General features: G+C 39.5%; 2 protein-coding genes across 2 annotated transcripts in view; one reads left to right on the top strand and one right to left on the bottom strand.

Moving 5' to 3' along the window:
- LOC117142610 (heparan-sulfate 6-O-sulfotransferase 2) overlaps positions 1-15,668 on the top strand; it is a 78,595-nt gene that overhangs the window by 23,601 nt on the left and 39,326 nt on the right. The gene's annotated exons all lie outside the window — the stretch shown is intronic.
- LOC117142608 (ATP-binding cassette sub-family A member 3) lies at positions 5,148-11,877 on the bottom strand. Its single transcript, XM_033306688.1, has 10 exons — positions 11,582-11,877; positions 11,071-11,530; positions 9,247-11,008; positions 7,876-9,162; positions 7,472-7,681; positions 7,119-7,410; positions 6,427-7,062; positions 6,237-6,302; positions 5,670-6,164; positions 5,148-5,589 (listed from the first exon to the last, which is right to left on the bottom strand). Exons 1-9 carry the CDS (start codon positions 11,797-11,799, stop codon positions 5,684-5,686), a joined length of 5,412 nt encoding a protein of 1,803 aa, XP_033162579.1. The 5' UTR covers positions 11,800-11,877; the 3' UTR covers positions 5,148-5,589; positions 5,670-5,683.

Here is a 15,668-nt window from a genome sequence, read left to right on the forward strand (position 1 = left end):
CATTATTTAAGAACGTGTTAACGTTACACCAAGGCAGGTGTGCAGCTGACAGATGTAACAAGGCGCCTAAAAAAAAGGAAAACATCCAGCGAAAAGTTAAATAATGGTTCCTCAGCCCCCTTTTTTTGTAGGGGGCTTTCCGCCAAATCATTTGAAAGCGCTTTAAGCTAAAAACTCGCTTAGCAGGATGAATTTATATTTTTTTCCCTTGCCAACTTATGCCAACCAAAAGAAGATGAGAGCAAGTGAAGCGTTATGAGAGGGAACTACTACCTTTACTGCATTCTTTAAAGTTTTCCCAACTTTGAAAGTTTCCACGCAGACTTTATGATGCCTACTTTTCGGGGCAACGTTGCGAATTCTTAGCCGAAAAAATGGTTGCAATCTTGCAAGGGGCTTAAGCTTAAGCGAGTTAAGAACATACATTTTAATGAGTCTTAAATCGAGTGAAGAGTTATATAAAATGGTTGACCAAATGCAATTACAAGTACTTGCTTTGCTGTCAAACATAAACTAAGCCTTTTTGGATTTCTTTCAAATCGATTTTGAATAAATTACGGCTGACACCTTGAGATACTTGTGGTCGCACGGTTCAATGTTTTCCATTTGATGCGATTGGGTAATTGCAAAGTGCACAGATGACAACTGACAGGACACGTGCATGGTCGTACCAATTTGCAAACAGATGCTAAAAGCGCATAATCACATGTCAAACTGAGAGTCTAGAAGTCGTGCTCTTTCCCCCCGTCTGCCGTCTCTGTCTAGCACTCCCCGGCACAAGTGTAATTAATTACTAATACGACGTGTTTGCCATGCTTAACTGAGAATACTGGCACACACACACACACCAACTGCAGAGACGAATGCTCGCCTAAACTATTCGCACTTCAAACGAAATATCCCGTCGAGTACTCCGGACTGTCTCAAGTGTCCGTGCATGTTGGACCATCCATCCTTTGGACTCCATGCACCCCTCCGGCCACCCATTCCGCCCTCCCCCCTCATGTGCATTTATATGATCGTACGTACATATACGCATTCTAAACGCCCCTGACCACGCCCACTTGTGTCAGCTCGCCTGCAAAGTGTTAAATAACAAGTTCAAGTCAAAGTTTCCCACCCGCCTTCGCTCCACTTGCAGGAAAAAACAACTTTTCGCCTTCCAGCCTTATAAATGACTCTCGAGGCTTTTGAGTTATGAAATGAGCTCCTCTTCTCCTACACACCCACCCACCCACTATTCACCCACCGGTTCACCCACTAGTTGGCCTCCTGAGTTGGCCCACAGCTGAGGCAAAATGATAAATTGTGGCTGGGTGCGCCCCGTGAGACATTCGAAATATGCTGGTAATTATTTTGTTGAATGTCGCTCAGGTTTTAGTGCGAGAATTTATTATCTTCATTCTCACGCCGGACGACGCCCACCTAGACTGGGCCATAATAAATTTGTGTGGGTTAGTTAGCATCGTCCTGGATCGCAATTTATAAATGATTTTAACAGAAGGTTATATACTGGTTAAATTACTCTTTACTTGCAGCGAAGATATTTCTTCCGAGCAGAACTAAGATGTATACTTCACTTGTAATAAATATATGTGTTATATATGTTTATCTACTACTTTTATTACTTAACGCCTAATTTGGAACTTTTTCAATAACATTCAAGGTGACACTCTATTCACTTCGCGGGGCACAGTGTGAAAAGCAGAATAAGTTCTTGGGGCACCTGTCAAAACGCAATTACAATTAGAATTTAGTGGTTTTGGCAGCTTACTGGGGCAACACAATATGACAGCAAAGCCTCGTTGAATTTAGCCAAGTCAATTCAAGACAGTTACAGGCACTGTCCAGCTGGTAAGAAAAACAGCCAAGACGATTTATCCTTCCTGTGAATAATGTCAAGTGCAGGCGGGCAGAAGAGTGTCAACAAAGCCAACTGACAACGAAGGAAAAACCAGTAAGAAAAAAGACCAAACTAGAGGTGGAAATTGGGTTTTCTTGTCACTGAAAATTTGCACACCTTGGCATAATATTGCGGTTTCGCTGCTCATTTATGGAACAATAGGTTTTTGTACTTTTGTTAGCAATCTGCTGTCGAATGTAATTAAAATTATCTAGTTAAAAGGATTGTGCTGCTAAGATACAATTTAAAATGCACCTTAAGAAACTGTCAATCTGAGAGCTAATTTAGTAAATTATCAAATCAAATAAAACATTTGTGGCCAGGGCAATTTTATCATTGGCGGTTGGATGAAACACTTTTGGTTGCCTACTTTTTGAATTTGCCACCTTCAAGCTGGAATGCGGTATAAGTTTTTATTTGACCCCTTCAGCCCCGAGTTCAACAAACTAGTTTCTACGTTTTTTTTTTTTACTTTACTAATTGCTTGTCCATTTCACGGGCTACGGATTGTGGGTGTGCGGGATTGAGATCGGGATTGGGCAGTGGCTAGAGGATGCGAGTAACTTTGAACCAGGTTGCTATGTAGGTCGCCAATTGGATTTCAGGCAATTAAAAGCGGATTAAAACTGTTGTGCGTTACGGGGCAAATGAAAAAGAAAACTCGGTTCTTTTTGCATTGTTTTTTAATCTGATTGCGTTTTGTCGCTGTCGGCAAAGCTGCCTCACAGGGGATTCCCCGACTTTCTGGGTTCAAAGTGGGCTCCAGTCTCTGCCTCTCGCTTGTTAGAGCATTTTTATGCGTATTAACAAGGTAATTGCAGCAGCTTTGACGGGCTTAAACGGGCGAGATATTCTTGTTTATAGAGGCGACTGGGGGGGATTTCGGGGGATAAGACTCTGCGATGTTGGCTTCTTGTTGTTGCTCATCACATAAGAGGACTTTTGAGGGAAGGCGGAGAATGTGAGCCCACTACCATGAATTGAAAATTATAATACCTTGGAGTGTTACTGCAAAGCTGCTTTAATCGAATATATATTTCAAGAATGGAATCCCTTTTGCTTCGTGCCTTAAATAGCAAATTTAATATCCAACCGTAATTCCTATTTATATTTGTATTTATCAGATGCTTTAATGATTACTTTTTAATCATTTAGGAAGTATTTGTCTTGTAGTATACAATATTTGTAAAAGAGAAACATTGAAACCTGAAATATTTCTTATTTTCGATACATAACTATAATATTATATTACCAATAGAATACATTACTTTAATATTATATTACTAATTGAATAAATTTAAGCGCACAATGCTGCTCCTATTTCTTGCAGACGCACAAGCCAACTTTTGTGCCTACTCAAACCACACCTGCTTAGGTCGGTTGCCTCTGTGATGTTTTTCGCAGTAATTATTGAAAAGTTTTCCAGCTCCCGAGTTATTCGAGCATTAAGTAAACGTCAGACATAATGTTTATGCTTTTATAATACATAATGTGGCAGTGGTACAGCACAGAGTAGCATGGTGGGACAGGCCAGGTTGGGGATACAGCTCCAACGGGAGCTGTGAAACACGATCCGGGGACGAAACACGCTCAAAAGTATGCAACAAAGTTATGCAAAGTGCAGCCAGCAGTCGTGGGAAAGACAGCTCCGCTTGCCACTTGAGAAACAGAGCTGCGAAAATTCCCAAGCAGCGGGAAAAATGGTAGAAAGAAAAGAAAAGTAGTGTCACAATGCATAATGGGCCAAAAGGCAGGGGTGCGCGTCTGGTCGCTCTACGACATTTTGCCTGCCAACTGCAACAGGATGCAGGTTAAGTTCTTGACGCCACATCCACCTCCACTTCCAACTCCACCTCCACATCCAACTCCTCATCCACATAAAGTGGCAAAAGTTATGCATGCGCCCGTGCTAAAAAGCAGGGCGTGGCAAGTGTCAACTTGTTTGATTTAGCTCACAAGTTGGAGCCCGAGCGTATAAAATGGTGCAAAATAATCAGCAGAGCTCTCCAAGCGGCAATTTCTCAGGCACCAATCAGTGCCTCATTACATGCAACCTGGCTGGTCTGCCTCCTACCCACCCGATCCCAGCTATATCAGCTTCCGCTGCCATAACATGCTGACGTGTTTCCGGAACACACACACACACACTCTACTCGCTCATAAGCAGCGAACATTAGAGCCAAAAAAAAAAAAGGGCAAGAAGGGAGAAACAGTGTCGGGCGCATATATTTTCTGTGATTTATTATTTTAGCCCGACAACAGTGAAAAAACGTAAAAGTTTGAGTTAGTGCAAAAAATTGAAAAAGGAATTTAGTAAAACAATAGCTCTTATGATGCCTTTGTAACATGGAAACATTTGATCCAAAGGATAACAGGGTGTTTGTTCTATTAAAAAACTAAGAGGATCATACAACAAGTTGTTCTATTATATAGTGAATGTTATTAAAAAGTCTTGCTTAAACTCTTAAATACCAAAAAAAATTGCAAACTAACAAAACTCTAGCTATAAATCAGCAAAAAAAAAAACATTCTTTGAAAATAAATATTTTTGGAAGCAATTTTTCCAGAAATATAGAAGAAAGCTGCTGCTTTAAGTTTTATTATACGGACCCTAGCAATTTATTTGTTTCCCCGGTTGACTACAATTAATTCTGTACTTCGCACTCCTTTCTCACCGGCTAAAGCGATGGTAACAAGTTAATATATCAACATTAAGAGTCAGCGCCTTGATTTTGCGCCTGACTAATTTAAGCTTTCGCTTTTGCTGCTTTTTGGCCACCATTTTCTTTATTTTTCCCATTTTCACTTTGTTTTGAAGAAAGTTTTGCGAGCGAACTCAACTCGTCCTACTTCGCATCGCGCAGTTGGGCATTAGCCGTTTCTGCGTTGCCCTGCAAAATTAGTATTTGCCATCTTTGTCGTTTGGCTCGGCAGCTTTATCTTAAGCACCATTGGTTGCAGCCCAGCAACAATTTGTTTTTCGCTCCGGCAAACGCTAACTTGGCCAACACTTGATAACCGGGAAACTTTCGCCTTTCGGTTGCCATTTTTCAAAGTGCTCGCCAAAAGTTGGGCTTTAATTTAAGTTTGTTGTTTTTCGCCGAAACTATTTTACACTACGCACTGCTTCTTCAATCTAAACTAATCAAATTTGTGTGTTTATTATTTATTATCGTTTCAGGTAATAACCAAAGGGTAAACGTTGCGACACCGCATTGAGAAAGGAAATAGTATTATATTTATTTAAAAAAATGCAGTGGTAAAAGAAATGTATCATTTTAGACATATTTACGAATTTAGAAATAATACTGGTAAAAATTGTATAACGTTTCCGCCCCCATATACGCAATTCTTAAACACCTGCTGAGGCAATTAAGTATGCGCCATTCATATTCTGGGACTCGTCCTTGGTTTTAGCTGAGTTCTTCTTATCCTTAATTGCCCCGTTGTATGGTCCTTGTGTGCTTTTCGGCCTGCGCCTCAATTTTCGGATGAATTTTCCTCGAGGGTTGACGCGATGGCATTTAAAATATGCAAGGCATTTGACATTTTAATCAACCGTTGCCCTCAGAAGTCAGCCAGGCACACCAAAAAGCTTAAGTGCAGGACCAAAAGGATGGGGGAAAAGAAAGCCGGGAAAACTTGCGGAAATTCCTTAATGAATACAAATACTGCTTTGCCCTCGTCTTTGGTTTGAAAGTTATGCAAGTTAAGGCGTGATAAAGTATAAATATTTCTTGAACCCTAGAAAAATATAAGGACTTACAAAATGTTCGATTTTCAATCTTGAAAAAATGTTGAAGTTTTCTTTTTTAATTTTTCGCCTTTTTCTACTTCCATTTCATCGGTATCAGTACTATCGGTTTGAGTTGCCGGTCTTCTCTTTATACTCGGTTTCCTAGTTTCGCTACTTTTTTGCGTGTTTGTATCATCCTCTTCCACTTTTTTCCGTTTATCCTTTTCTTTTTGTATACCCACATCTGATGCTAAATTTGTGTCTCTCGTTGTGTCTCTCGTTGTGTCTCTCGTTGTGTCTCGTATGTCCTCTGAAACTTCGCTATTATGAGTAGAGTCTAGGTCGACGAGATTCGGATCTTCTTCATCATCCAGTATTCTGTAAATTTCGTCCAGGGAAACCTGCGTTATGGAATAGTCCTCCAACAGTCCTTCATTTCGTATCTTTTCCATTTGGTAAAACAAGTTGGACAGCGTTGTAACATTAATGTTTATGTGATATATGAGACAAGTTTCAAAGGCTTCGCTTAAAATATTAAAATGGAATAGTACCTTAGGTTAGATTATATCGTTCCATGCGTGATTAATTGGATCTTACTGTAATGTAGCCAACGGAAAGAGGTCTGCCATATCAGCTATAAGTTGTCGATATCTTCGTTTCAGTCTTTAAAAAATAAAAAATTAAGAATAAATTGTATTAAATATTTACGAGTTAACAGAAAATTCATGATTTCTTTAGCGAAATATCCAGGATGTATCCTGATACACTTCAAAATCACGGTACTTACTCTCCCTCACTGGGATTGACCCTAAGCCTTATCACTATGGTATTAGTTACTTCTGATCGCACCTGCTGCATTGATCCGATTAACATCATCTCGCCGGCAACCAGGAAAGCCACTTTCGAGCACACTGCATTGGCCTCCTCCATGCTATGGGTGGTCAGGAGTACCGGTCTTCCGCTGCTCTTTACAGCCTCCAGTTTTCGCCAAATAAACCTTTGGGTCGCGTGATCGACACTACCATTTGTCTCATCGAGACAAAGTACGGACCCGCTATCGATAGCGAGGGCAATATTCAGTTTTCTCTTCTTTCCACCACTATATGTATGAATCGGCCTGTCCAGTTGATCCTTAAAGTTGAATTCGATGGCCATTTGCTCGGACACCGCCTTGATATGCTGTTTCGGCACTCCATGGAGCAGGCAATGGATCCTAAGCAGCTGCCGACCAGTGAGGTAATTGGGGGCCGTATCGCCTTGGGGACAGTAGCCGACCTCCATTTTAGCATCATTCCTGTGTTCCCTCAGACTGTGTCCTCTCACATAGATGTTGCCATGGGACATGCAGGTCTCGCCCGCAATCATCTGGAAAATAGATGTCTTTCCAGTTCCTTGCGCACCCAGAAGGCCAAAAGTATCGCCGCTATTTATAATCATGTGTTTAAGCTATTTAGGATATTAGTTTAATATAGTACATACGGTCTTATCGCGAATGACACTAATTGGACAGCTCTTTTTGTGCGGCAGTAGTTCTTGGTAACCTGGTCAACAATTATTGGATAATCCTCATGCTCGTACTTCGGGATTTGACCCACTCGCCTCTCTTCGTCCAGAACACGAATGTGTTTCCCATTAGTATGCCAATTCCGGTTGGATAGCTTTGGCTTAAATCTGTAGCCAATTTCGTATCCAAAGTTCGAAAGCCAAAGAAATATAAACCAAGCCAAGCAGTGGACCATCAGTAGCCATATCTCTATCCAATAATGTGCGGCTGCCCAACAATAAAACAAGTTAATCAAGTAGAATGCATAATGTAAATTAAAAGTACTAACGTTTGCACGCACAGAACACGTTACAATTTCCGAATTTACAATCAAGTTCTTCGATCGGAGGAAGTACTTCACGATTGCAATATTCACGCCACGCGAGGCATTTAAATAGGCCAAAGGTTCCGACGTACATTGGAAGTATCGCAAATACTGTCGTAAAATTTACTTCCGTGATTAGGGTCAACATATACAGAAAGGAAAATAGCATTCCACCTACACAGAAAGATAATTATAATTATATCATTTAAAATGGTAACTGGTTTTTATAGTTATCTTATATCATTTAAAATGGTAACTGGTTTTTATAGTTATCTTATACAATCTACATCCCTAACCCTCAGTTTTAAAGATAGATCGTTTTATTTCATACTAATTTGTATTACCTGCTTTATGTTTTTGTTACTTACCCGTCATTACCAGAATCGTAAATATTCCAGCAAATGCAATATTAGGTCGATTAAACAATAAACTGCATAGGTACACAAATGGCAGGCAGGCAAATCCAATAAGTAGAAGCATTATAATCACTTGGTACCATATTGTAAAATGATATATTGCAATTGTTAAAGCCACCATGTAAATGGCAAATATTAGAAAATCGCCTACAAAGTGGGTTAACCAGAAGTAGAATAGGGTCACTCCGTAAATTTCTTGTTGCGTTTTAAAATGCTCCACACGCTCCTTGGTTACAAATATGGAAAATATGCTTAAAGCCAGGGCTATATACGCTGTTATTATAATAAGTGAACCGAAGAGTTGCTTCCTTTTGCCTTTTTCATTATATAATGTTGAAGCTGCTTCTAATATGGACATCTGAACAGTAATTTTATTAGCATCCCCTGGTTTAGATTCATAGGGATGACCGGATGAGCTGGAGGTGTTTGGTTGGATAACAACATCATATTCCTGAATTTCATAGTCCGGATAATCCCAATAGTCCGGATCATTCTGTCGTTTATACCTTTGCCCTTTACTTGTAGCGTTATTTAACCAAACGAAATCATGAAGATCACCTCGGTTTACCAAAATACTAAAATCTTGGTCTTCAAACACTGCCTTTCCCAGGGCATTATAGACCAAATTCATGGCAATGGGTGCGGAGTGTTCGAAGGCATCGCTATTGTACCAGGCCGTGATAGTTGACACATTATTAAACGAAGCACCACATACGTATTTACGCTTAATATCACGGCGTATTATTGGCGGTGCTTTGAATAGATGCGAAAAAATTGAGTCTACGTTTTCGACCGTTGCTGGCTCCTTGACCAATTCGACGTAGGCCTCTCCTTCGCTCTTGTACAACTGCTTATCAACTTCGAGTAAGATGACCATGTCATCATAGCTATAATAGTCCAGCGACAATGCGAGCACCGGTTGTTTATCCGTTCGATGGTCACATTTTTCCGAGGCGGCAGTACTAAGTACTATGACATAATAGAAAAGTGGGATGATGAGGATTAAAATGAAAATCAGTGCTCGCGACGCAGTGTAATTTTTTTTTTTTATAAACATTGCCTGCCATTGGGCCATACAACTCCCTTTTTCCCGATCCTTTGGCCTCCATATTGCTATTGGGTTTATGGGCGTTCTTGTTTTTAGTATCGTTTCGTTTGGGGGGTCCATTTTAAGCTGATACCTTGATACTTTCTTCGTCCGAATTGACTTGTCCGTTTGAACTCCAAACTCGGCTTTTTCTGCAAATCAAAATTAATAAAATATATGTAATTGAATATATACCCTATGGTATGAATACAAGCGCACACTAATTCCAATCTTACCATTAACTCCTTGGTCAGCACCGCCCCTGAGTCGTAAACCACCCTGACCATAATCCAAACTGAGATAGATCCCATCGAGGCTTGAATCGCTCACTCCAAAACTGACGACATTGAGACTTTTTTTATTCTCCTCCAGCTGTTGGAACAACTCCGGAAACCGGTCTATTTTGCTTCGTGGCAGCTTGTAGCTCACATCAACTCCGAGGAACACCGGAGAAGTGGTGGTCATATAGAATTTAACGAGATCCGTCAGGTTGTCCGCTTTGCTATTGGGAGCCATTTGGCAGGAGAGTGTATAGCTGGTGTATGGTAAATGTTTTAGGTATCCCAAAGTGCCATAGCACAAAACCTGTCCATCGTTCATGATAGCTATGCGGTCGGCAATGATTTCACCCTCCTCCAACTGTTGGCTTGTCATCAAGATGGTGCGTCCATGCTTCTCCTTCTGCAAAAATCGCCATAGCTCGTGCCGACCAATGGCATCCAAACCGGAGGATGGCTCGTCGCAGAGGATTACCTTGGAGCCGGCACAAAGGGCACAGGCCAGTGACAATCGTCGCTGATTACCTGGTGATAGTTTCATGGCGTCCCATTTTTGTGAATCGACCAAGCCAAGCTTGCTGATGTAGATATTCGATTCCATCAAGGCCTCTGTTTTGTTGTAGCCCTTTACGCGACTAAAGAAGTAGATGTGATCTTTGGCACTCATTCCTTTGAAAATGACACTGTGTTGAGGGCAGATTCCCAAACTACTTTTTGCTACTTTTGCTTCAGTAACTATATCGTATCCATTGATCAGGACTGTTCCCGTAGTGGGTGGCAAAATCCCGCAGAGCATCATTATGATGGTAGTTTTTCCAGAACCTTTGTGACCCACCAACGCTGTTATCTCATTTTCGTACACATTAATGAATAGATCCTTAACCACATGGCGAAATCCGAAAGTCTTGGAAAGACTTCTAATTTCTATGCCGATTTTTTTGTTTATGTTTACCCTCTGAAAATTTTCTTGGGTTCGATCATCGAGGTAGATAAACGGTTGTCCTGTTGGATTCGTTCCGGGTAAATTTCCTTCGGAATTTGTCTTTGCAAGGGACAAAAGCGCTCCTTGGTGAAAAACTGAAGACACATTTCGGAGCGGACACCAATATCTTCTTTGGAATGGATAGGTCCATGGCTGAGGTACTTCAAACTCACCAGTTCGCACCGCCTCTATGTACAGGCAGATGAGCAGATCAATCCAGCTGATCGAAATCATGATGAGCATGTGGCCCACAATGCTGAGCTTATGGCCACTAGATGCAGTATTGTGTATGGTATACCATTGCGCTCCCACCGACTGCATCTCCATTACGGCCACCGAATCCAAAATGTAGAACAGCCCAGAGTTAAGCCCAATACTGGCAGCCGTTTGGGCTGCAAGACTAGATTTCTCCGTACCCACAATCAGAAAGGGAAGAGCCGTGGCCAAGTATATCAAAATTGTGGCCACGACGGCCGATAGACTTCTTGAGAAAAATGAGCTTACGAAGAAGGCAAAAAGCACAAGTGAATGGACGTATACCAGAAAAATGGTCATCAGGCAAACCAGGCTGCTAAACTCATAAATCAAGCCAATAGAAAAAATAGCAATCATAATTAACAGACATAGTATCAACAGTATAATCGATTTGGTATACCAGGCCAGCCAGTGAATACTATTACTAAATCCCATTGCAGTTAGAACAGCTTTTTGCTGGCGCTCCTTTTCAGCTACTACATACTTTGCAACAAAATGAGGTTAAGGGGGTTTTATTAAAGTACTTAGTTTTTTTTTTATCATACCTTGACAATTGTGATGCAGGGAAGAAGAAACGATACTAGGGTCATATATGTCATGGCTTTTGCCGACTCCGCATAATGATTGGGCACATATAAGGGGTATGGAAAATGATTCATCAGAACACTGGGAAGCTTCCCGTTTCCGGCATTCTTAAAAAATATGAATATTTTCGATATTCGCTCTTGTAGCAATAAAAAGCCCGATTCGAAATATTTGAAATCTTTTCTTTTTATGGATAACGGCATAAATATGGTTAGATTTAGCTCTTCCGGGCAGGATTTAATGTCATACCATTCACTGGGGAACGCAATACCTATTGCTTTTGTGTTGATCATCAATTGCAAGTAGAGTTCAGTGTTGGTGTCAAACACTTCGACATTTTTAAAGTCGGAAATATTTGCAAGCTGAGTAATTAATTGCTCTAGTATCCCATTGTTAGGTGTAAAATATAAGTCTTGGAATCTAAATAAAATAATGTTAGTATATGTTTCCCTTAATTAAATATTTACTTACAAACTTGTATTGACACTTTTCGGGCCGGGACTCTTTTCCATTTCTATATCGGGGGGAAAGATTGATTTTGCTACTTTTGTGCCAATAGAAAAAATTATGGGCATTAAAACTGAAAGGAAAATGATCATAACTAATTCTATCCAATTGGTAAGCTGTAGTTTTATGTCCTTCCATAGTAGTAACCGATACTTTTGAAAATATGTCAAGCTTCGATTCATTACCAACTTCCTTAGCCCCTTTGTGCCTCCACTTTTAAAATCTCGGTTTTATATTGAATATATTTAAAATAGCATTTGTATATTTTTTCTGACTTAATGAGATTGGGTTGCCAAGCCAATTCTAGTATCATGGCATATTCTTCTGCTTAATTTCTTCTGAAAGGAAAATAAGGGAAGTAAACATATGTTTAGCTTGAGGGAATTGTTAAGAAACAATAGATGATATGCAAACCAATTTCTTAAGATGACCAATAACTCAAAACTTCGATTTTATGAAACTTGAATTGTATTTTGATCCTTGAATTGCTGGCTTATTCCAAGTCAGTATTACATTGTGAGTGAAGCTTAAAATCAAGTGCATCCCGTTTATGCAACAGACTCCAAATCACACTTTTAATTCGCCTTATCTAACTGGGATAGTTAGAAACGGGATAATTTAGTTTAATTTATTATCATACTATTAATACTATTTTTTTTTTTGAGAGAGTAGAATTCCGCAGCATAGAAAATAAAATGTAGCATCCTTTTTTACACTCTTAGCTCAATTTGTGTTTTGCCAGAACGAACATTTGCTGGTCTTTTAACCGCACAACACACACATTTTTCCGCTAGAGGGAGATACATTAATTGCGGAATTTTGTGGGTGGCAACATAACTAACGGCAATTAGCTACTTTATGCCACGGCCCACACACACATTGCCACACAGCCACACTCACACCCACACATCCACGGTCGTTTGTCAAAGCGCTTGGTCGAGTTTATGTTGGAAATTTTGTGGCTCGTGTTCGTTTTGTGGTCAATTGGGAATTGCAATTAACGTATAGTTTCATTTTTATTGCCATTTGAGTTTCTGGATTCGACGCCGTTTATTTACTCACCTATTTTCCCATAAAACCGAATGCATAAATTATCCTGCGAACATAAAAAGAAACGCTGTTTTGCCTTGAGTTTATTGTTGGCTTTGCCGTTTATTAGTTCGAATTTATGGCAAGCCGCACTAGCTGTAATCATAAAACCAAAGTATTTTATTCATAATTATAAGCAAAGCAAAAATCAAGTAACACTTCAAAGGTTAATAAAGTCCATTTATAACTATTATTAGGTCTATTTTATTTTGGTTTATATTTAAACTTGTTTTTTAGGTGTCTAATAAAACTTTGTGGTAATTTGGCTTTTATATACTTCTTCTTCGCTTAAAAGAATACTAAAAAACAGAAACGGTAGTCAAAATAATTAGGAAATTGCTTTTACATTTATTTCAACTAAGCTAATATCGTAAATAGTGGGATTACAATGGCACAGCTATTGCCATTGGGAAACAAAGTTTTAAATTGGTTTTCCTCACTTTTTTACCATTTATCTACCTAAATTCAATTAATTTCGTAACTGTGTAAAAAGTGCCCACGTGGCTAGGAGTATTAGCCAGGTAGTTTTATTACCTTAAAAGACATTACAGGTGGTGTCGAAGTGGTATTGCAGTTGAAATGGCAGCTTAACCACACACCCAGCCATAAAGTGGGGAAAAAATTGGCGCAGGTTTATAATTAAAACAAAATATTTTACTTTCCCGAACTTAATTAGAATTAAAGCAAAGCATAGAGAAGAACAATTGCAAAGCAATTACTTTTTATCTAACGGTGGGCTTTATTTTCGCTATATTATTATATAATTTATTTTAATTAGTTCCAAATGAAGAATACTAAATGTTACTGCTGATTAAACGGAAATATTACTTATATTTTATTAAATAAAAGCAAATGCTTAAATATAACATTCTAGTTATCACATCATAGCCCAAGAAAAGCAGCACACAATTGGTACTTTTGTTGTGGGGAATATTTTATCCTGTTGCCTTGCCTGTCTGGTGTAAAATTCTCAGATAAATACAAAAAATCGTTTGCATTTTAATAGCATCATTTGCGTTTTCCATTGGCTGGAAATAATTTTTCCATTTGCATTTAAATTCTATGCAGGCTTATGATCTTGGCAGCCCTCTGGAAAAGCTCCGCTAGAAATTTATTAACACGCATAACAAGGCAAGGTCGATTGGCAGCGATTCATTGGAAATTCGATTTTCCGACGAATCCACTATTTTGAGTGACTGTAATTTCCTTAGCTGCGCCGGGCTCTTTTACATTTTAATTCAATATGTCAAAACGAGTCGTTAACAACGGGAATATGCGCTCGTCAGCCACCCAGTAGTCAACAGCTGTCAGTCAAAGTCGGGGTAGGCGCTTTGTGGTTCCATCCCAAGGGTGGCGAACCAATCTTCCAATCCTCCACAAGGTTCTAGTGTGCGGTCGTCACTCAGTCAGTTAGTCAGTTAGTCATTTAGCCAGTCAGTCAGTCTATCAGTCAGTTGTCAACTCAACCAGTCATTTAGTTAGTTGGTCGCGCCACAAAACGCGACTTCAGACATTGGCCCCCAGCTCGGAGAACGAGTGTGGCTGCCACTCATAGTGGCTGTCCTTCAAGCTTGAAGCTTAATTATCTAGCGTATTCAAAGGCTTCCCTCGAATCCTCCTCGGTCAGGTCTGCACCTAGTCATAGTTCTGTATATTGTTATAAATGAACTATTACATAACAGTAGAAAAGAAAAAATGTTTAATAGCCCGATTTTTGTTAATACCCTAGAAACAAGAAAGTGTGCTTCTCTTATTGTTAGCAAATTAAACAAAGACCGCGGTTTTATAGTCCTATGCATTTTATTACCACCTGCAACAAACATGTAAACTGATTCCTTTGTTCAGAATATTAGCTCTCACTTCGGTTTTCGCGGTCATCATCGTGATTGTTTTTTATTTCCTGCGGTTTTTATACATATGGGCCAACAACAATACACAAAAAGTTAGCATATTAAGCCTTTAATCTGAGCAACATACGAATTTTCATTTGTATTCAAGCATTAAATAAAAATGTATATCTATGTTACCGATAGATGATTGTTTTTCACTAGTTAATTCATTAATATACTTCAACTTAAACTGCTAATTAATTAAGAAATTATACCAGCCGTATTACCCAAGTTCTTAGTTTCTTATCATCAACATCGCGGTGTTTACGGTGCGTATGCTTAATGTTAGTATTGTATTGTTTTTATTTCAATTGAAGGGGCTAATTTATCTTGTTCTACTTGGCATGGTACCATATCTTCTCTTCTCAATGCCCCCTGCCTGCGTTTGGAATAAAAATTTCAAGCAATTTCGGTGCGGTGGAAGTACAATTTATCACATTGACGCTGATGAATTGTTCGCTCCACACTATGACAACTTTATCGTTGATTCTGGCTGGGGTTGGCGATGGTGATGGTGATGGTGTCTTCCCCTAAATTCGAGCCCACTCCACTCCCTGGTTACTACTTTCAGCTCTTGTTCCTGGATTGTTTCTGTTGAATTGCTTGTAAAATGTTTTGTAACTGTCACGGCTTGCTTTCTTTAGCACCTCCCTTCCAGCTGCTGTTGTATTAGTAATGATTTAATGTCGCATGGCTTGTTGCCTCTCGAATATGGTATAAAATACCATATATATTAAAGAAATTTAAACAAATTTAAAGTTAGTCCTTGCGTTCGATCCTAACCATCAACCAGCTCTTCAATTAGTACGTCGACAAACGCTTAGCGATGATCTGGCTGTATGAATAATTCAGCGCAAAATAACCACCTGGTTTTTATTTTTATTTATTTTCGTTTTTTCATGGGTTGCGACTGTCTGTGCCGCAGCAAGTGAAAAATCGCAATCTTGCAAACTCCAATCAGGCGTACATTTGTATTGTTGGGCGTATGCTTCCCTGCAGCTGTTCCTTCCTCTCGACACACATCCGTTTTACCATGTACATATATAGTCGATCCTCCGATGATGTACCGAAGG

This window comes from Drosophila mauritiana, chromosome 3R (genome assembly GCF_004382145.1).
Source record: "Drosophila mauritiana strain mau12 chromosome 3R, ASM438214v1, whole genome shotgun sequence".
In the NCBI taxonomy this organism is placed as follows: Eukaryota; Metazoa; Arthropoda; class Insecta; order Diptera; family Drosophilidae; genus Drosophila; species Drosophila mauritiana.